At 33.6% G+C, this 22,533-nt stretch overlaps 1 protein-coding gene and 1 long non-coding RNA gene across 5 annotated transcripts in view; one reads left to right on the top strand and one right to left on the bottom strand.

Annotated features, from left to right (window-relative positions):
• Positions 1–12,751, bottom strand: part of LOC134534986 (transcriptional activator protein Pur-beta) — a 92,541-nt gene extending 79,790 nt beyond the window's left edge. For 3 of the 4 annotated variants that reach the window (XM_063373769.1, XM_063373772.1, XM_063373773.1), the window contains exons 1-2: positions 12,437–12,750; positions 8,312–8,371 (exon numbers count right to left, since the gene is read on the bottom strand). In XM_063373769.1, the coding sequence (XP_063229839.1) occupies positions 8,312–8,371; positions 12,437–12,479 (103 nt within the window). In that variant the 5' untranslated portion in view covers positions 12,480–12,750. Of the gene's footprint in view, positions 1–8,311; positions 8,372–12,436 lie in introns of all 4 variants that reach the window. The other variant, XM_063373770.1, reaches the window with a different exon arrangement.
• Positions 12,752–13,181: 430 nt separating this feature from the next.
• Positions 13,182–17,724, top strand: LOC134534985 (uncharacterized). The gene is made up of 3 exons (XR_010075565.1): positions 13,182–13,386; positions 13,475–13,832; positions 15,617–17,724. It is a non-coding gene; the product is annotated as an uncharacterized LOC134534985 (long non-coding RNA).
• The last annotated feature ends 4,809 nt before the right edge of the window (positions 17,725–22,533 follow it).

Below are 22,533 nucleotides of genomic sequence, written 5' to 3'. Positions count from 1 at the left end.
TGCTTCAGAATCTTGCGAGGAACATACCAACTGACATGATCACTCAATGTTATCAGCTTCTTGTCCTGATAGCCACCTGTTTCGAAGACAACATTCTAAACTGTACTTCACACACTGTTTCCTCACACCCAAATTTAAAGCCACAGATGGACATAAGGAGGAAAACCCTTGGTAAGTTTGTACTTCAGGGGACTTTCGTCTTGAAGTTTTTTCACCATAACCTTTGGACAAGTCCTAAGATCCTTTTCAGTAACAGGACAGACTTTTATGGTACATTCTCTTTCTTGATGGCATGGTGTACTGCATAACCCAACTTGATATTGTTAGCAGTCAATAGATTTTCCTGGTTATCTACATCCAATTGAGATACATTGTGTTTCTCCCTAAAGCTCTTCAGTACCTCTGGTTTCACAAACTTTCCTGCCAAAGCTAATAAAATGTCTACCAGTGAATCATAGAGAAAAGGTGCCATGGGTGCTTCTGGAACATTGTAAGAAACAATTCCAGCTCTGATGCCAAAGAGTGGAATAATGTCAATTTTACTTCTAGAAGATTATTATCTTCAAGAGCACTTTTCACTACATTGAAAGACAGATTAAATAGAAACTTCACTAACAAATTTCTTTAGGTGGGGTAAGGTTTTCATGGCATGCTCAGCAACTGCAGTATTTTCTAACCATCTGATTGCACAAAATTTCTTGGGAAAAAGCTCTGATCCAGTTATTCTAATGTAATCTGCCCTCCTTGCAGGTACATGCTTAAACAAATAATAACTGTGCCTCAAAAAACTAACATCTTATTGTGTAACATAAATTCCAGTTGTTTTGAAAGCACCATCGACCGTATGAAGCCCACAACTGCCAATTTCTAGCAATGATGGCGAATCTTCACCAAAATTGTCGGCGATACATATTTTTAAAGCTAACAAAAATGCCGAGTTTACGTTGGGGGCATCCATAGATACTTAAAATTAAATGCACCTGTCGGTATAATCCGAACGTGGGAAGCACATGCAGCAGCACGTCACGTCAGCAGGATAACAGACCAGCTTGAACCAGTTTGTATCACTGGATTTGACGCCACTTCTGAATCCGATGGTAAATAAAAGAAAATGGATATGGGAACTTTTCGTTATTTGCCATTCAAAAATAAAAATGGGAGGGGAGACACTTGATGCTATGTCAATGCAAGCTGATCAATAAGCAAAAAATGTATTGCCAACTACAACCTATCAAACAAAAATTCCCTGATTACAATATTCCCTGATTTTTCCAGGGTCGGTAGACACCCTGTATTGAGTACATGATATAGTTTTTTAAAACCCTGTATTTAACAATACCCATTTCTTGTTTTTGGCAAATGTCATTCAGACTTTCAACAGATATTGCAAAAAAAAGAAGAAGAAAAAAAGAGATTTTTCTGTACACTATCAGACAATAATAATGAAAAATGAGGCCCAAGGCCATATGTCACATATGTTACACCCACACGATTTTTCTGCTTTGGTTGCACTATCACTAACAAGGAAAGTGGAGAGCTTTTGATCTTGATGTGTCTCTTGGGATAGCACTATAAGATGTATGCTGTGAACTGGTGCTAGGTGCAGGCTGAGATGAATCATAACTTTGATTGCTGGGCCCAGGCTCTGATGAACTACTAGTGGGCCTAACCAGGGTTGCAGGTACCCTTATAAAAAGAAATCTTTTGCTGCCACATATTTTTTGCAAAGCGTTCAAAAAGGTCAAAAACGTATCCTCCTTACCTGCTATTAGCCATAATTTCTATTCCTCCTCTTTCAACCAAATGTCTTCAAAATTACACTTTCCTGGTATTTTTATTGCTGATAAAACACTGCAAAATACCAAAGCTGTAGGTGTGCTAAAGACGTCTACCACAAGTTTTTGTACAGTTAAATTTTCACACGCAAACACACAATGAAAATACACAACAAAATAAAAATGTTGAAAACACATTGGTTTCGTAAACACATGTCTTTAAAACAATGCTACAACTTCCCCTTTCACTTGTTACTTTTTATCTGTAACTTATTATGCAGAAAACGTTAATTCCACAATAATTTACTTATTTTTTTACTTCTACTGCGTACAAAAATATTACTGTTAACCGCACAGTTGTCACAGGCTCGCACCGTTGTTGTCATCATAACACTTCACTACCCATCATGCCACGCATAACTAGACACTTGCATGATGAAACATATTTGATATTTACATTCTTTACATAAGAGGGGGTGCGAGAAAGGAGGGACGGAACAAGTTTGGAATGCAATGCCTTCCATTTCGTGGCTTAAAGAACCCATATTACAGTCATCGCTAGTATCACTGACCCTTTCACTGTCACCACCTACTAGGTTAATAATAATATGATCAATTTCTAAACAAGCATTCCCGTTATATTCATTTTCAAGACTCTTCACGTGATCGCAGTATTAAATGTTTGTTCACAGAGTTGTTGAACATATTGTAAATTACAGGTTACATTGTGTGATGCAACTTTACATTTTACTTCTGCCCAAATATTTTCAATAGGATTTGGCCCAGGTGATATGATGACAATCAAAGTGTTATATGTCAGTAACCTTTCAAAATTTCATCTACTGAATAAATGGTTTTATTTTTGGCTTAAGCATGCATCTGCAAATGTAATGGCATGCTCTCGCAACCACTGTTGCATGTCGTGTTTAGTCAAGTTAGATGTTGAAGATTTATCTATCATGACGTTGTGATGCAGTGCACACTGTTGGCAGGAATACTGGGTATAAGTTTTTCTTTTTACCCACTTTTCTTAATTTTGTTGGTTCATGTTGTGATGGTAGTCTCTTGTAGGTTGGTGAGATTTCCACATCACTAAGGCATTAGGGACAAAACCATTTTCACCACCAGCATACCACCAGCATGAACATTTATCAGTCTTTTTCCTTTTGAAACAGGTGTCAACAGGTCGTGGGCCAAGTCATCATAATATGAACACAATATTATGATTTTAATTTCTGAAACATCACATATTTCTCAAATAGGCCTACTTGATCCACTTGTCGTATATCAACCTTTTAAATAAAAATTGGATTTTGCAACTTAGATTTTTGCCACCAAAAACCAAACTATTTAAAATTTTTCCAAAAAGTTTCTTTGCAGCATTCAAAATAAATATCTTGTTGCAGTTTTATTCACAATTTTTTTTCAATTTTGGGAAACATTTTTCTGTTACATAAAAAAATTCTATACAATTCTATGAAGTACTGCTTCGTCAAAATTGTCTAGATCGTATTTACAGGTCTTCGTTGTCTTCGTTTCAGGTGTACTGAAACACATCTTCTCAGATGCTCAGCCTTTTTGCTTTTGCTTTTATTCTCTGCACTGCACTATGACACAAGAGTAGCTGCAGCTGTCCTCAACTGTGATTCTTCCTTTGTAATCTATGCTTCCAGAGTGTTAGCTTCATTCTCCATGAATTACAATACATTATAAATTATTTCAATGGCCTGCAAATGTAATTTATTCCCCTTCACCGTTGATAATATCGGTGGCATCTTGATTACAAAACACACAACAAAGTAATTAATTTAGCTCTGCACTTTAAAGTGATTCATAGCACATATCCACTAGTCAAAATGAATACTAGTTACTAGAATTATACAACTTTTAAAATTTAACCATATATAATATAAAAATAATCACAACACAAAAATGCATATCAAATGCAGAAAAAAAAAATAAAAGAGGGAGGGAGAGACAATTCAACCTGGGTGAATCCTGCACAGAAACTAGAGCAAAAGTGTTATATTTTCTGATCTGATAGTATGAGCCTAACCAGCGCTCTGCGCATGCGCGGTTATGTGGACAGACCCCTCGCGAGCGTGCACCTGCCTTGGCCGTAATGTCACACAGGCATCTAGATATGTCGCACCTACTGTAAGATGGTAAAAGGTTTTTAATTGCAAGCCATTACAAATACTTTAAAGAACTGTTTACACCTCAAATTATGATTTTTTTTTTCTTATTTTGTTCATAAAGTGTCCTTATTAAAATATAGAATGGCTAAAATGGGTCATCAAACCTTTTGCAACAGTTCCCATAAATAATTTTTGACATTTTATAGAAATCTGCACATTTAAGCTATAAAATTATTGTGGCAGGTGACAAAATCTTACTACAATGTACCACTAAATAAGAATGCTGCATGACTGTTCAGTGACTTGCATATAGATCCAGCGATCGTGGTTATCTAGCGCTTTTTCAACTGGACCATGCAATAAAACTTCAGATGCACAAATATCTTAAAACTTACTACAGTGCACTACATGCTAATCATGAAGGATGATTTTTTTGTTTAGTTAGAAAATTAACAGCTAGTTTGCATGTTTAATAGAAAATATTTGCTTTGAACATTTGGTTCTCACTCGACTATTAACTCGCATGCATTTGAAAGAAAAATTAAATGCTCTTATAGTTCAAAAATATTTAACATTCCCATACACACTATCATTATTACATAGTTTACTAGTGCCTACACACTTACATGTGTGTGTGTACAAATTTGTAGTCACAGTATCTAAGAATTTGGTATAGGGTGGGGATTTTACTGTAACTATAAAACAAAAAAAATTTTAATCCAAAAACTTAATTGTCATATTAATTGTTCAAGACTTGAAATTGAATTCTGGGACATCCAGTATAACTGCACGGACAACACAAAATCATCCCAACTATTTCCTATGTTGCATGTGTTTCAGACGTTGTTAAAGAGCTTTCTCCGTCAACACCCGGTTGACCATAACCATTTCAGCTTGGCTCAACATAGATTTTAAACAACTTTCTTTAAGGTGGAGAGATTCCCTGAAGCGGCAGAAATACGAGCTGATAATTCCATGTAGAGAAAAACTTTAACCTTAGGACTGTGCAGTAGTCGTTTGTGCAAGCGTTGAAAGGTTTTCAGAGATCCACTAATGGCAATTTTGTTTATTAAGTTTCATTATAATGAAAGGGCACATCACTTAAGTACTTTGTTGCTATTGTCACAATCATTTTTTCACAAATGACTGAGTGTTGCTCAAAATCTCCCTCTTGCAACACCAATACAATCACAAGTAAGGACATAATCTTGAAAAAATTGAGGAAAATGTATTCCGTAAATGGCTTTAGTTTCGAAGAAGTCCAATATTAAGGGCTTCGCCAATCAGGACACACACACGGTGTGCAGAGCTTCATAAGAAAACTAGTGATTTAAAAACTACTTTAAGATACCCCAGTGATGTCTGTTTAAGAAAAGCATTAATAAATGCGCTCAGGGTGGATACCCGGCTCTGTTTCCATATTTTGTTTCTCATCTGTATTTTTAGGAGAATGAAAAGGTTTACAAGTTGTTTTCAGATTAATTTTTAGGTATGAAAATCTCTGTACTACACGTTCTTGGAAGCACTTAAGGGACTTGCATTACAATTTTATCTTCATTTCTCCACCACATAACGTTATGGTCACAGCTCAAATCTCTTAGTTTCTCTGTGCATGATGAGAAGAATGTGCGCCATTTCAGAGCCTTCGAGCTCGGAGGAGATACCGCTCTAAAAACAACCTCGGCAAGCGCCGCACTTATCATTCCGTCTCACTAACACACACACCCCTGAACAGGCAGGCCCCTTAAAGCAAAGTCGTAAGCTGAAACCAATTTAAACCAAACTCAATGTTGTGTGGGACTAAGGTTTACTGTCTCGTCGACAAAAACGTTGTTGGAGACATTAGAGGTGAATAAATGATATGGAGAAGTGACAAAATGCATTTCATGTGGAAATAAGTGTGCCCAGAAATAATCTGCATTGAGACACAGCCATTCAACCAGGATCGGGGAAGTGAACCACCATATGATTGCCCTTTTGAGATAAAGCATTTTTGCAACATAACTGCAGTGCCTTCAGAACTGTACGAGACAATTATATCATGCTTTTGTGACAAAAAAAACTCACTAACCAACACAACTAGTTAATTGTAGTACTACATATATTTTCAATCTTTGTAATGTGTTCATAATTTGTAAATTTATTTTGATTTACCTACAAGACAGCTAAGAGTGGATATTCATTGGTATACTATTTTTTCCTTCTGCATGTGCCATATTATGTAAGGTCCAAAGTATGTGAAAATTTTCAGAATGGTCTATATTTTTCAAGATAAACAGAAAATATGTTGTCTAATTTCCACATACTTCATGAATATTACAAATTATCAGGTGAAAGGTTTTTAATCCACATTTCTTTGGTTAGGCATATTCTGCAATTCACTGCCAATCAAACTGCTTGCATTCATATTTTTACAGATGGATTCCAGCTTATGCCCTTGGCTAGTAGGTCGCATTGCTGCACTGCCGGTGTTTTTAGTTTGCTTAGGGTTTATTTTACTGTCAATTTTAATTTCAGTACTGTCTTTTCTAGCAGGTTACATTTCTCAGGTACATTTCCATAATGATTTCTTGAAGATGACCAAAACTATATTGTCATCATTTAAAAATGCTCATCCGGAATGGCATTTGTCCTGAACATACCAGACAAGACCTTACACTGTTCCGTAATTTTAAAAAACTTACCTGATATTTTCAAACACAAAATAAAAAACTCAAGAAAAACTAGTTATTGATATTTATGGATGTATTAAATATAATTAAAAAGGTTTTCTTAGTACAAATTTTATTTCATGTTTTTTTGTATTAATATATTTTATTATTTTGTAAGACAAAATGATTTATATTTAATTTACCTACTACATATTTCAGTAATTTATTAAAGAATAAAACTTTATTTCTACATTTACTATAAATAATCATATTGACAGGTATTTTAACATTTTTTTATATGGCAAATACTGCATCCAAACTACTCAATTTATTTATACATAAATATTATTATCTAACTCAGTATCAGCAAAACAATGAAGTAGTTTAAAGAATGCAATTACATAAAATTGCAATGTTTTCATACATTTTCCTTTAAAGTATATATTGGAAGATACTTTCTTCACTGTGCCGGAAACTATCATTTTCGCAACTTCTTTGAAAAATAAGCTGCTTAGCATTACGGCAAGATCAATCTTAGATTAAAAAAAAGGTAAATTTTGAAATGCTTCATTTACTCACTAAGTTTTTTAGGAAATATACCAGTGTCCCTATGCTGCCTTAATCAATACCTAAAAACTCATTTATTATTAGTCAAAACCAAAAAAAATTTAGTTTCCAGTTTTATACAATTCCAATGCAATAGTTCCAGTTTCAGTTTTATACAATAATTGACTACGCACATAATGTGCAAATTGCTGATGTTGCTAATATGCATATGAAAAGAATATACAGCATGTTTGGAAATTTTTGTTCATAAATTTAATAGAGAGCAGGGAATGCCAAAATGAGCAATATTTGTAAAGGAACAAATGTTAATAAATGCAACCCTGTGAAGTTACAAGAAAATTGAAATTTTGGGCCCATAAAGGCACTACGTACTACTCTATTGGCTGAGAGGGCATGCAATTTCAGTGCAGCGACGGTCCAACTACACAGGAAATACACACTAGCAATTACTAGTCTGGTTTGCAGCTATCAATAACAGATGGCAAAACCAATCAAAAAAATAATTAAGTTAGTACAGTATTTTATTCAGATTTGAAGTTAAGTTCAACTGATTTTATGAGAAACACTTTTTCAACAATTAATTCAAACAGTTTAACAATAGAATTTTTTTTTTCTTTACCCCCATTCAATTGTTACAGCTTTCAGAATCATTTTCATTTTAATGGAAAACTTTTCTTTTGAGACCATCTGAACTGACAACAGAATGAAAATACATGTTTTCTTGTGGTATCATGAGTATAGAACACACAATAATGACTAGTTGAATTAATCAATACAAGCAATTAAAAATCAATTATAAATACATACTGTCAAAGTGTACATTTATTATAAAATGAACAAAAATGTTTTACGTTTCTGCTATTCAGCTTATTTCTTTACTACGAATAATACAGTAGTAAAATGTCAACATAATCTGATAGATTTAAATACTCTTTATTAAATTTCCCAATAGGAGGATCGCCAATTTGAGTAAAAACTAAGCATTAGATAAGAATGATAAACTTACATAAGCCCACGCAAATGGATACGCACCGCTACTAAGGGTCGATAACTCCTGTACACGTAAGATCACAAGTACAAACCAAGATGCAAAAGCAATTTCGTTTCAGTGCTGCATAAAAGCATGCGTGATAAAAAAAAAAAAAACACATAAAATCCGAGACAAGCCTTTAATGCTCACCAGAGTCGAAATCCGAGCCGCCACCAGCCTCCAATCCACCCGACTGTCCATGGTATTTACCTGCCATCAGAAAGAGCACCTCATGTAATTCAAGCAGCAAATACTTTGTCAATCTGCCCATAGATTACTCATTTTTCTTCATAGAAAGTCCAAAAAGTACTGCACCATACGCAAAATGGATGCAGTCATGCAATCGAGAAGGCCTTCCCAAAACCCGTTCACTCTCTCACAGCCTCCTTAAGGGGCCCGCCTAACTGGTCACACACACGGTGTGCAGAGCTTCAGGAAAAACAACGCAATTTCAAAACTACAAGATATCCTAGTGGGGTATGTTTACGAAAAGCACTAAAGAGTTCGCTGAGGCCCGAAAAGTACTTTTAATTTTGGATCATGATTTTAAACTGTATTTCTAGAAGAGTTAAAATGGCTAAAACGCATGTTTTCAGAGTAATTTTTAGGCGTAAAACAACCAGTACAGATTATTAAAAGCACTTAAGGGACTTGCATTACACCTTTATCTTCATTTCTACGCAAAATAATGTTACGGTCACCACTGAAATTTCACAGTTAACATGTTACACGAGAAGACTGCGCGCCAGTCCAGAGGCGACACCGCGCTAGAAGCACCAGCGAGCGTCGCGCTTATCATCCCGCCTCACTAACAGACACACCCCTGACGAGGCGGGCCCCTTAATGCCAACCATTAACATCTTATTCCAAACCCTCCATCTTAAATATATTTAAAAATTTTAACTGTCTTACATAATTTAACTTAAAAATATTTTGAGATATTGTAACAAGTAGTGAAAGTGCAGAGAAACAGCTCATGCAAAACAAAAGTATGTAATTTTTTACTTTTTGAATTTATAAACTTATACTAATCAGATCTACATTCGCAACAGCACGCACACACACACAGTACATGGAAGTTGAAAGTACACAAACAAATAGTAGCTGCTAACATTGTAAAATAGCACGCACACACACAGAAACACAGCACACAGAGTTGTCTAACTTCTAAGTTTTCTCTGTTTAGAAGTTTTCTTTTTGTGGCCAATCAGCAGACACTAGGTCAGCAGCAGAGTAGCCAAGGCTAGTTTTTATTTGTGCATTTCAAAGATAAAAAGTGAAACTAATATGAATATGATACTTATTTGCGAAGCAATGCTTTGTAATTAATGATTTATAGGCGTCACAAACCAAACTGAGAAATAAAACGCTCATATTAGGTACCTAAACTTCATTACATAATAACACCTAAAAAAATTCAAAAATGTTTGAAAAAGAAAAATTCCAAAAAAGTTAATGAGGGAAGAAAACAGTTGTAATGGGTAAAAGTTTTGTATCGTGTATCCAAGTCTATCCCTTGATCCTAATGGCATGATTCAGAATACATTCATCCTGTGGTACATGATACTTTGCTGTTTTAATTTAGTACATTAATATTCTGAATATAACAAAAATTGTGATGTAATAATGAATTATGATTGTATTATTAGCAGATCAAAGAAAAATCCAAAAATAATTTTTTTTTAACCTTCTTAACATTGTTTGTATTGTAATATTTTGTTATGTCCAGGATTGTTTGACATACTAAATTAAAAAAGCAAATATTATATTATATACCACAGGATCATGCCATCAGGATCAAGGGATAAACTAGGATACGTGATACGGAACAATTACATATTTAAATATGTACTGTTGCATGCTATCATGAATAAAGTCTAGTATAAAATCTACAAAAATGCATTAGCGAACCAAAACTGCAATGGTTACATTTTTTTTATCTGCTATGCCTAACAGTCTGTGGGAAAAAGTAAAATAAAGAAAATAAAAAATAGGGAAGGAAAGGGGAAAAATAGGGGAAAAGGAAAGAGTGGTAAATGAGGGAGAGGAAGAGAAAATGAGAGCCACTACAAAAATAAAAGGTCACTGACTTGTTCACTGTGTCTACTCTCTTTCAGTATGTAAGTACACATTGATTGAGTAAACCAGACCCCTAAGACCCATTTTCTAATGACGCAGACACGTAAGATCACAGAATTAAGAGATATTGTTATCTGTCTGCTGATTCCACAGTGCCCAGAACAATCACAAATGGCAACCAATGAGAAGATAGTCATTTTGTGACCAACCAAACCATAATGTAATTAGTAATTACATTCAATGCCTTTGAAAATGAAATTTATTTGATAATGTAGTAATGCAGTGTACAAGATGTGAAGACATTAAAGTTCAGAAGCTAAGATTTGTTATTTAAATGTGTCAATTAACAGAAAGGAAAGGGCATATTAAATAATTCTATAAAATCTTATGTCTAATCATTCTGTAAAAAGCACTGAGATATATCAAGTAGTTAACCAGTACCTAGTTCACTGTTTTACCACCACTGCCAAATACACGGTCCATGTTGGTACCATAGGTTTCCGATAGATATATTAGGCTTGTAGCAACACACAAGGTTCAACCAAGATTGAATCATAGATACTGATCTCTATGCATCCAGCTAACAGCAAGCTTACTAAGACAAGCTTGAAACAAGATGGCTCAAGCTTGACGTAAGCTTAAATAAATCTTCAATTAAGGTTGCAATGACAAGTTTGTTTGGCTAGCCTACGAATGCTAAGTTAACAAGTTTGAATCAAACTTGAGTACAATTTTTCTCCCTTTAACTTTTGTTATATTTTTAACATAGTGGACATTACAACAAGCTACACTTGCTGCAGAACCAGTTGAAGATCACCATAAATATTTAGTTTATTTGTTATTCAATTTGCCTTAGAAGTACTACAGTATTTTAGTATTAGATGACAATCCAATATCTTGGCACAAACTTCTACACAAAAAAAAAGGACCAAATGGATTCAAACAAATTTGCATCAACTAAACAATTAGGACTTGACCAGCTTCAATGTAAGGAATTCCTACACATCTACATGTTCCCTTTCCTAGTGTGCACCATTGTGTATAGCCTATTACATAATTTACATTTTACATATCACAAAAAGGCAATAAATTTAAAGGTAAACTTCACTTCAACTAGCGCTGACTGGAAAATTCCCAAATTGAATGTTAGCCACACTAACCAAGTGTTAATACATTTTATTAATAAATGGATATGATACAAACAACAACTTACAGTTAAGAGGTACAACAAAACCAAAACTAACCCTCAAGACAATTCCGAAAGTACCTAGCAGGATCCCACTCTAATCAATGAAAAAACTGGACCTAACTTAAAATTATCACACAACATACATTTGGTAAAAAAGACAAATTAATTGTAAAGCACTACCGATGGTTTTTCACGCACTGACAGTTGCCCTTAAATTTACTACTATAAATTCTGGGACGGCAAAAAAAAAACTTTAAAAATATATTCTACAATAAAAATTCTTTAATCTGTTCCACTTAGCTCAAATGCTATCCATAGTTCAGGTTAAAATTAAAACCTTATGTTCTATTCTCATAATGCTGATATTTTCATTTAATTTATTCCAAAACTAATGTAAATAAACAATACTTTTAAATTAATTATAAATAACTATACGTGCAAATTTACGCAAAACAAACGCGAGCCCCAAGTCTAAAAATCGAAAGAAAACTAACCAAAAAATGGACATGTAAATATAGCAGCGATCATCACGCCGTTCATACAACCAGCAAACACACTTCAGATTTCGGAGCTACAGATGTCTCATTATTGTACAGAGTTGCATTAACATTCGTGGTATCATTCAGAGTAGCAAATACTGTCAAAATAGATGGCTCTGATGTATCTTCACACGTAAGTTTGAAATCAGATGGTCGCCAGCTTGTGTGTTCCACTTCCCTACACGCATAGTGACAGATTGATATCCACTGGGGTGACAAATTATAGCTTATACAATTTACTCCGCAATAACTCTCACCACTGAATGACAATCATTTTAATGCACAATGCCAAAATTCCACGTAAAGATAGCATTCACGCCATCTTGATTCGTCTGAAATTTGCACGGAGACAACACGACCAAAGTGCACACTAAACACAGCATTCTACACAGCCAAATTAACAAACCAGCCTTTGATGACAAAAACTTCAACCGTGATACTGAAAACAACACCGATGTGAACCCTTACTTTGCCCCTGTGGCTGGTCATCTCCGCTCTCTCGGTCCGACATATCCTTCTCTTCGAAAGCGATTTAACCCTCGTTTTCGCTGCAAGGAATTTATTCCTACGCAGGAACTTAGTCCGCTACACTTGAATACACTTGAAAAGTAGGTCTTTGTTATTCCAGCCAACAGAAAACTACACCAGGTTGTTTCGAATATTTATTCGTTTTCATTACACATACTGTTCCAACTGCTATATTTTCCAACCTGCTTAAAAAACGAAGGAAAGTATGGTAGAAATAACTCTACTGTATACCAGGATGTGACGTCTCAAATACTAGTCTGCTGCAATAAAACCACCAGCAGTAGGTCAAAGAGCAGGATACTATTTCAAAATATATTATAAAAAGAATCATCTATAAATTTGAAACACTGAGTTTAAAAGATTTTACAATTATAACATTTCAAAAAATAGTTTTCCTGGGAAAAAATTTAAAATTTAAAATTTTTGATAGATTTACGAGACTGCTTGAAACCACTGTAAACCCTTTCAAAAATATAAACCAAAATGTTTAATAATACATTCCATAAATAAAGAATTTAATTAATTAAAACATTAAACAATTAGAATACACCAAATGCAAAACGGAAATCCGTACATGTTTTCCAAACTTAGACATTCTATTATTTATCATAACACCCCTGAAAAAAATAACAACAAAATAATTGTTTTTTAAATGTATCGTGCACATAAAACCATAGAGGTAATATGGGTAGAGAGAGCGTGACGTCACAAATGCGTGTTCAACATGGTTGGCTCGAAAAACACGTGACTTAAGGACGATTGCTGTTGTTGACATATCGCATCGGGGCGAAAATACGTGTTATGTGCTAATTTTTGAAAATGGTTCTGTATTGCTGTGCGTTTGGATGCAAGTCAATACATCATAAAGGAAGCCAGCTAAGTTTTCACAAGTAAATATGCTTATTTACGTGAATATTAGCATTAAAAGTACTCTGGTGTTTGGTACTTGAGAGCTATAATTGGCTTTTTATCTCTCAGTTTTAATCTTTTTCAGTTTTCCGAAGGATGAAAACCGTAGAAGGTTGTGGGAAATCAAAGTAAGACGACAAGATTTCAAAGCAACTTCGGCGACAAAAATATGTTCCAAACATTTCGAAGAGGAGTGCTTCGATATAGTGAAGTTTGGTGGTACATGGCTAAAGAACACTGCTGTTCCCACAATTTTCGATTTCCCTCCGCATTTGCTTACCACTCTAAACCCGAGGAAACCAGTCAAACAGTTGTGTTGTAGAGGAATGTCACGACACTAATGGAAAGAGAAGTAAACAAGGTTATGTCCGAGATACGACAAAGGCGACATACTCGTCCGAAACGTATGTGTCAACAGAGGCAGAAGGTAAAGAAATACATCACTTAACAAAGTTATAATCATATTTCACCTAAATGTGCAACAAAGTATTGCATCCACTTGGTGTGTAATCATTTCGGCTAGTGATCTCCGGATAGTTAATTGAATGCATCATTGTTATACATTGATATAATATGCAACACAATGTTGTAACCTAGCTATTCTATTTTAGTAAGTTCTAGGCCTACACAAAGCAATATTTTTTTATATTTATTTTTATTAAATTCCTAAATAAATTTGGAGTACAAGTCTCATTGGATGTAAAATAAGTCAATTATAATAATAAAATGTTATATATATATATAACATCAAATAGGTAAGACAGATAAGTAAAAGATACAACATACAAAACAATATAAGAGTATACCTAAAGATGTAAAGGATAAATTAGTACAAATGTACATAAAAGAGTAATAATTATATAAATAAACAGACACGAACAGATCCTTTGAGAACTCCATGGTAAATGATCCGAGTATTAGAAGTTGAATTTGTTCATGTCATGTTATCTTTTGTAATTACACTTTGTATTCTAGAATTAAGGTAAGATTTAAGTAAATTTTTGAAATTATTTCTTATTCTATAGTATTCCAGTTTTTAAATAAGGATTTCATGATTTACACAATAAAGCCTTAGGTAGGTCATAAAAATTTTAATAACATCTTAATGATTATTTAGAGCTAAGATTTCCGTGGTTAGTTTAAATATTGCATTATCAGTAGATTTATTCTTTTCAAAGCCTAATTAAGACACAGTTAAAGTATTATAATGCATTATAGGTTTTAAAAGTCTGGTGGACTCAAGGAACAAATGTGTTACAATTTAAAAACAAAGAACATACATTTACAAGTTTTTGGAACATTAATTAAATTAACCTTAAAATAAAGATCATATTCCTTCTTAAGTAACTGTGTAACTACTTTGCAGATTTTTTCGATTAACAAGTTTTTTCCAGCCATGTTTGGTAAAGTATTTTCTCTCAAATTCCAATACATCCACCAAACCAACATTACTATAACTAGGTACCACAAATTAATTTAACTTACTGTTTTTGTTTAACTTTGTTATTGACATGTGACTCAAATTTCAGTTGGTGCTGATGTAGGATACCCACTACTACTACATCCTTGGTTTAAGTGAGCCTTGGAAGTTGCAGTTGTAAATTTCTGAGCGCATTTTAACTTTCATTATGACTTTACCCCTAGAGTAAATACTATACTATGCTTCAATTAGTATTACATCCACAATTGATACAGTGAAAATGTTTAACAAAACTGGTGCACTATTGATATTTTATTGATGACTTTCTTTATGAGTAGGCTTATGATAGTAGTGTTTTAATGCACACACGTTAGCCTATACTGATTTCATAGAGTGTGACTTGATATGTTTTGTAGAATTATGCATAAAAAAATTTCTATCTGTGGCACGCAATTGGGTTGTGGACTGCCTGGTTGCCATCCCCTCTTCTCCCACTCTATCCTCCTTCACAGTACATTATCCTTTATTATGTCCACTAATGGCGTTCTAAACTTGTGTGCTAAATTCATGATTATCATTATATAATAAATTCTATCTGTCCTTGCTACAATGAATGAAAATTAGTCAATTTAACCCCTGTAATGTTTTACTAGATGGTGTCAACTATCATATAAAAAAATTTAATTTATGTCACTTCTGTGTAGTGTCTGTTTTGTGTTATTTGATCGAGATGTGAGTTTTGTGTTCAAATTGTGTGTTGAATATTTTTTCATTAGTTGTGCTCTCAACAGGTGGCACCAGTTATGTTTCTCCAAGATACCATTACATTGGTGACTTTAATGAACAGGATATTCAGTCTCCGAGGAAGGCCAAGAAGTTTCTTGCTATTGTGAAAAATGGACTAAAGAACCACAGAAATAAGTGTAATGCACTGAGGATGAGAAAAAAAGACTTGTGAAGAAGTTTACAATTAAAACCACTAAGAAATTGCAATGCATTAAGCACTAGCCTTTACATTAATCAGTAAGTTCGGTCTAAAGTCATAATATAACTTTTGCATCACAGTAATGCAACAGTTACACAAAGCAATATTATTTTATTTATTTGTATTACTTTCCATAAATCTATTTGTAGTACAAGTCTCACTAGATGTAGAATAAATAAATTATAAAATTATGCACAATTCATACAAAACTAATTCACAGATTCACACACACAATACAAGGCATAAACAAAACGTACACGTGGAAATGGTGAACTGCGCTATCACATCTATTCAAGGGCGCCCATAGGATGAAAAGGAGGGGGGGGGGAGCAGACCTTCAAAAAGTGCCAAAAATTACTAAAATTTGCCAAAAATCTTCAAAAACACCTAAAAATTTTTCTTTTCCTGAAAGCTATGGTGAGGGGGGCATGGCCCTCCCCTGAACATGGGTATGGGCGCCCTTGTATTTATTACAGTGCATTTTAAAGGAGCAAAATTATTCAATAACCTACCGCAGAACATTAAGGAAATAAAAATTTTTCAACAATTTAAAAAAAAAGTTTTTAACTTGCTACTTCAAGAATGCTACTACTCCACAGCAGACTATCTAAATAGAACAACCTTAACTTCCACTTTATACCTACTTTATTTTTGATTATTTATAAATACAATTTCAATGTTTACGAGATACAGTACACTCCCGATTATCCGCGAAATTAAGTAGCAGGGCCACAGCGGAAAGTGAAAATCGCGGATAATCCGCAAAAGAGCCGAAAAAGGGAAACAAAAAAGGAAATATTAATTTCAACTTAATATATTAAAAATTAATTTACAGTAAAAGTTACAATTTACAGAAAAAATTATTAAATAATGCTAAAATTGTAGTATTTTACTGAATAATTAACATACAATAAATATCACTGATGTAAACATAAAAGTGCTCGGTACTTACTTCGTAACAAGGATACAGTACATACTGTACGTACTCAGACACTTCATTAGACAATAAAAAGCACAACTCTTGAAATTTACAACTTTTTGGAAAAAAATCAGTCAGTTGCTTTTGTATCTTGCTTTGGAAACATCTTTTCTTAATTCTTGATTGAATTTCCGCAACATAAGTTTTTCAGCCAACTGCGCATCGTCGTCTTGTTCCTCTAAATAGTGAAGCAGTCCGACAATGTGTTGCAAAGCCGCTTCGTGAGTCATCTGCGCCTTCGCACTGGGCACATCTGTTGCGTTTTACTGTATACTGCACACAATACACTCGTCAGTAGAGTTCAAATTTGCTCACTTGTAATAAAATACAGATTTACATATGTACTGTATTTGTTTCGTAGCATGCGCGGATAATAGGGAGTTTACTGTAATTCGTAATTCATATCTTGTACAATATTTGTCTCTACTGTATTACTACTTTAACTTTATGCATGTAGTTATGTTAAGATATGTTTTAATTGTATTGTAAAATATGTAATTGTAACTGTTCTACTACTGTTTAAATTGTAGGGCCTAACTGTATACAATTGTATTATTGTATCAAGCCTATACTTCTACTTGTATTAATGTTTCTGCAACCATTTTGTGTTAAACTTGTGTCAACTGTCAAATTTAAAATTTTATCTTTAGAAGCTGTATATGTACCTGTAACACCAGTTTGATTTTTTTTCCCCATGTCTGGATTTTTGGTATTTTTAACTTTTACTGTTTGTATGTTAAATTATATTTCTTGATGTGTCCTATACCATTTGTGCAAATGTCTGTATGTTCAGATGGACGAAAATAAATAAATTAACAATTATTTTTATATATACACACACACACAACACATCAGGTAAGACAGAGTTTCATTTGTATATGAAAAGTAGATTTTTAAGATCTTACTATAGGTATTCCACAAAGTCTTGATTTTATTTGAAGAGTTGTTAATGTTTTTACTTTTTCATTTTAATTTATATATTTAATTTTTTAAATTTTTACTATATTTTTTATAATAAATTTTATCTTCAAGGAGACCCGTATTTCTAGATTTTAGATATGTCTCTTTTAACTTGACAAGATTTAGCTATACCCTTTGTTAACCTTGGACAGTGATGTAACCGGGGGGGGGGGGGTGTTACGGAACCCCCCCCCCCCCCTTTTTCCCTTCAGGGTTTTAAAACAATAAGAACCAGTGAAATCAAAATAAGAAAATTATAAGCAGTACACAAGGTTACACAGGGATTAATTTGAAAGTATTATTGTAATCCTCATAGTGGCCTACAACAATGCATCCCTCCCCCCTCTTCCCACACAAATCCAAAATATAAAATGTTTATCTGTCTTTTCTCTAGCAAAATCACTACTTTAATTTATGTGTGTAAGTAATGGACTTCTATAAGTGAATTGTTTCCTAAGGTGTTAGTGTGACAGAGTTTTATTTAACCCAATGAAAAATATGTAATCAAAACTTAACCTACCCACTCCCCTTTTCATGAAAAACTGGACCCCCCTCCCATTTCACAAAATGGGACACCCCCCCCCCCCCCCTTCACAAAATCCTGGCTACGGCCCTGCCATGCATTTTGATATATAGATTTTTTGGGAGTACTACAGTATTTTATGGGGCAACAAGCATTGAAATGAAATAATAAAATCTTTTGAAAACTGTTATAAAGTTGTAAGAACCAGATTGAAACATTAAAGGCTCCCAAGATTTTGACTAAAGAAAATTATAGTAATTTAAGAGAGCTGTCATATATTTGTTTATATCTAACTTTTGTTATAGACTTATTTACATTACTTAAATTATAATTTATGCTCAAAACCTGTGGATCATGTTCAGACTGACCATTTAAAATAGCTCCTGTACTAAATGTATGATAATTTTTAGTTATTCTTAAATATATTACCAATAGCTGTTGCTGTTGAGAATGTTATTCTATTTGGAAAATTACCACATTGATCATACTGTACGTTACGAAAAGAAAATTTAGCAATTTTTTTTGTGAGTACTTTCCACCATATAATTCACATTAAATCACCTCACAAAATAAAATCAAAGTTAACTGAAAAAAAAAATATTACTTCTATTTGCCAGTAACCCTGCTAGGTGCTCCTTGCTATCCCTCACAGAGAGGTGGGTGACAGCACCTCTAACATTTTGATTAATTAAATTAAGAGTAACATTATTTAACTTATCTTAGGAACTATTTATTTTACTCATTATTTCAAAATTATAATAAAAAGTGGTTTCTATTTAAATTTTTTTTTGTAGAATCAAACCAGTTACTCACTAACCTATTTAAAAGTTATAATATTTTTTTGTATAGTATGTATTACAATTTAACAACAAAGAACACATGTACGTTTACAAGTTTTTTGGAACAATCATTAAATTATCATTAAAATAAAGAGGAACATCATCTTCCTTCTTAAGTAACTGTACATTGCTGAATTTTTCACTCAAGTCTTTTCCAGCCTTATTTAGAGAAAATCCATGTTTGGTAAAATATTTTCTCTGAATAGCACATCTAACACTCCCAAAGGTATAAATACTCTCATTTAATGATCAGCGAACGCCTACAGAATCGTTACGTTCATGCTTTTGTAATTACGAATCTGAAACAAACTTTGAATTCCCGCGCAAATTATCCTTAAGTCACGTGATAGGTGTTGACCACACAGTTATACATGTCATGGTATAGCCAACGCTCCCTCTACCTATTATACCTCTATGCATAAAACATTTGCAAATGGAGACGTTTTAAAAAATTAACAAACTCTTTTTAACTAAGGTACGTTGAGTGAAATTTAATTATACCAAAATTTTTGCAGCATGTGCTATTAAAATACACTTGCAAATGGTACAACTTAAGTCAGCTTGATTGTTTTTGCTAACTTAACTAAAGATTCAGTATTTATTCGCGCAAATATGAGCGATGTTATCTTTCTCCAGCGGCATAAGCGCACACTGCGCCAAGTGAATTCTGTGTTCTGTAGATCTTACTTCTCCGCCGTAGGCAGTGTCATAACTTAAACACTGGTGAGAGTGTTCGACCAGAATAATTTTTCAGTTTCAAGAGATCTGTTCTATCAGACTAATACAAAAATAATATGATTTCTACAAAGTTTGCAAAATTATAAATTTCATAAGCGATGCGACCTTCAGTATTACTGAGTACTCCATTACAAATAGGGTAGCGAAATCAGTGCTCATTAACTTTAATCGTGTCAAACTGTTGGTATTGAACCCACAAACCTAATTACATGAACGGGACGGGTTAATTATAACAGCTAATGAGGACCTACTAAATATCTGCCACAAGTGTCTTCTTAACTGACGAGAGCATCACACCTCTAGTCTTATCGTAATTATTATTATTTTTTAATTATAAATGGTCTACGGCTTTCGTCAACAACCAGATGAAATTATATAATATTTATTTTACACGAATGCCGGAACTCGAACCCATAACCTCTCGCACCGAAAGTCGGTGTGCAGCCGACTACACTACAGAAGTCAACCTGGCTTATGGTTTTATGCAGCCCAAGTAGCATCTACCTGCCGTTGCTAGTTTTATAGAGTTGTATGTACAAGTCTATAAATATCATTGTTTAAAAATAAGCATTAAAATTTATTAATAGATCTAGTTTTAAAAATATGGTCATACCTACCTTTTTTAAAGCTAACACAAAGACCAACTAAAAAGTGACTAATTTCAAGAAAATATAACATGATCCAATATCTAGTTACTGTTTACTCAAGGTGAATCCATAGGTGCCAAGAGGTCTGTCTGAAAGAGAGAGTAAAAAAGGTTGGGAAGGGGTAAGGCTGGGTGGCTGACCCCTTTCTCAGGAGAAAAATAAAATAAAACAAGGATCTGAAATATAGAGCAAGGAGCAGGTTGCTAGAATATTTATAACTAGGTAATTGTACCTAACTATAATTTAAAAATATAATTTTTTTTAAATAAATTTTTATTTATGTTTATTTCTGGGCACCATGAAGCTCCTCCCCACAAGAGGGGTAAAGTTCCAAATTATACTACTCCCACTTTTTTTTTTTTTTTTTTAAAGTGTTTATAGTTGTATTTTAAATATAACTTTTCTCCACATTTCCAGGGGGGCAAACTTACAAAATCATAACAAAGTTACCTGCATGTGTGAAAATGTTAGTTCATTTACAAACATAGTAATGTAGTACAAAATAAGTAACATTTGGAGCTAGAAGGTGAAGGATATTTACTAAAGCTATTAAAAATCCTAGAATATCACTGCTACAAACATTTAATAGAAAATCTTTTGTAATAGGATAACTTATCACAATAGGTATTTATACATAATAAAAATAAATCACAAGGTAATGATAGAAGTGGTCTAATAAATACTGATATATTTAAAACAATTTTGATGAATTAGTAATACCTATATAAATTTTTTTTTTTTTAAATGGCCTCCATTCCTGCCAAATATGTACTCTGGTTCTACATCATAGGACAGGGGTTGCCCAGCTTAGTTTTAGTACAGCACTAAACAAAATGATTGTGTGTCTGCTTTGTCATTTTATAATGGGCCTTACATATACTTTTAAGATGTAGTGCATGAAATTAAATTTAAGAAATACAGTAGGCTTTTGTTTCATTCTAGAAATGGCTGTTGTTGTTTTCAGCATGGTTTAAATGGCCATTGTATTTATCAATTCATGGCAATCTTTTACATTTCAGAACTATGCATATACTATGTCCGTATGTCTGGTAAATGCAGGTAATTGCAAACTTCAATCCTGCAGCGGTGATCTGTAAGCAGCAGGGAGGAAGCTCTAAGGCAACTCTTGGGGAACAGTTCCCTAACTTCTACAACTGCAAACAACTCTGCTTCAGTTATCACAAAACAGATAGCTCAGAAAAAGTGACCTGTTATTAAGTGCATGTATTCAAAAGTGACTTAAAGAGAAACCAAGTTCTGTTGTCCAGTCTACCACAACTCCTCTTTAATGAATCTACACATGAGATGTTGCTGCAAGTCTATGAGTACTAAGCGCAGATAGCTATTAAACTTCACCGATGTGCTGTCTTTGCTTGTAGCTTTCGTTTAATTTTTTGGCATTTGGTAAAGATACTCATTGTGGCAAAACAACATAACCACACTGTGAACCACTTCATTGTGCAACAGGCAAGGGTGGTATTTAAATAGCTTTTTTTAAAATTCAGGTTAAGCCAGGAAACATCAAGTTCAAGTTTGCACTATAGGAGCAAAGTAGGTGTTAAACTTTAAGGCTTACATCGATATGGTGTCTTTTTTTAATAGATAGTAAAAACTTTCAGAAATTTTCTCTTGCCCATATGAATAATTTTGCACCTTATAAGACATACACATAACTAACTGAATTATATTTTGTAAGTTTTCATTGCTGATAAGCATACATTCTCCAATATTACCTAAAATTTCATCAGGAAAAATTAACTGTTGACCCAAATCAAGAAAATAAACCAAAAATAATAAGTTTGATGAGTTTGGTTTATATATATATTTTTTCAATGTAGGCAATGTAGAATGTGTACATGCAGTCACGCATAAGTGCCAACCCCAAATATTTCTTCTAACCGTTTTATGTATTTGTTTACAGATGCAGTCTGCATTGTAGTAACACCCAAAAGTGTAGCACATTAATATACTTTTTCAGTCACTGCATTGAACATTGATGGACAATTAACAGTGATGCAAAACACTGTTACAGAAGCT

Source organism: Bacillus rossius, chromosome 8 (genome assembly GCF_032445375.1).
Source record: "Bacillus rossius redtenbacheri isolate Brsri chromosome 8, Brsri_v3, whole genome shotgun sequence".
In the NCBI taxonomy this organism is placed as follows: Eukaryota; Metazoa; Arthropoda; class Insecta; order Phasmatodea; family Bacillidae; genus Bacillus; species Bacillus rossius.
This window is presented reverse-complemented; position numbering and strand designations above follow the sequence as displayed.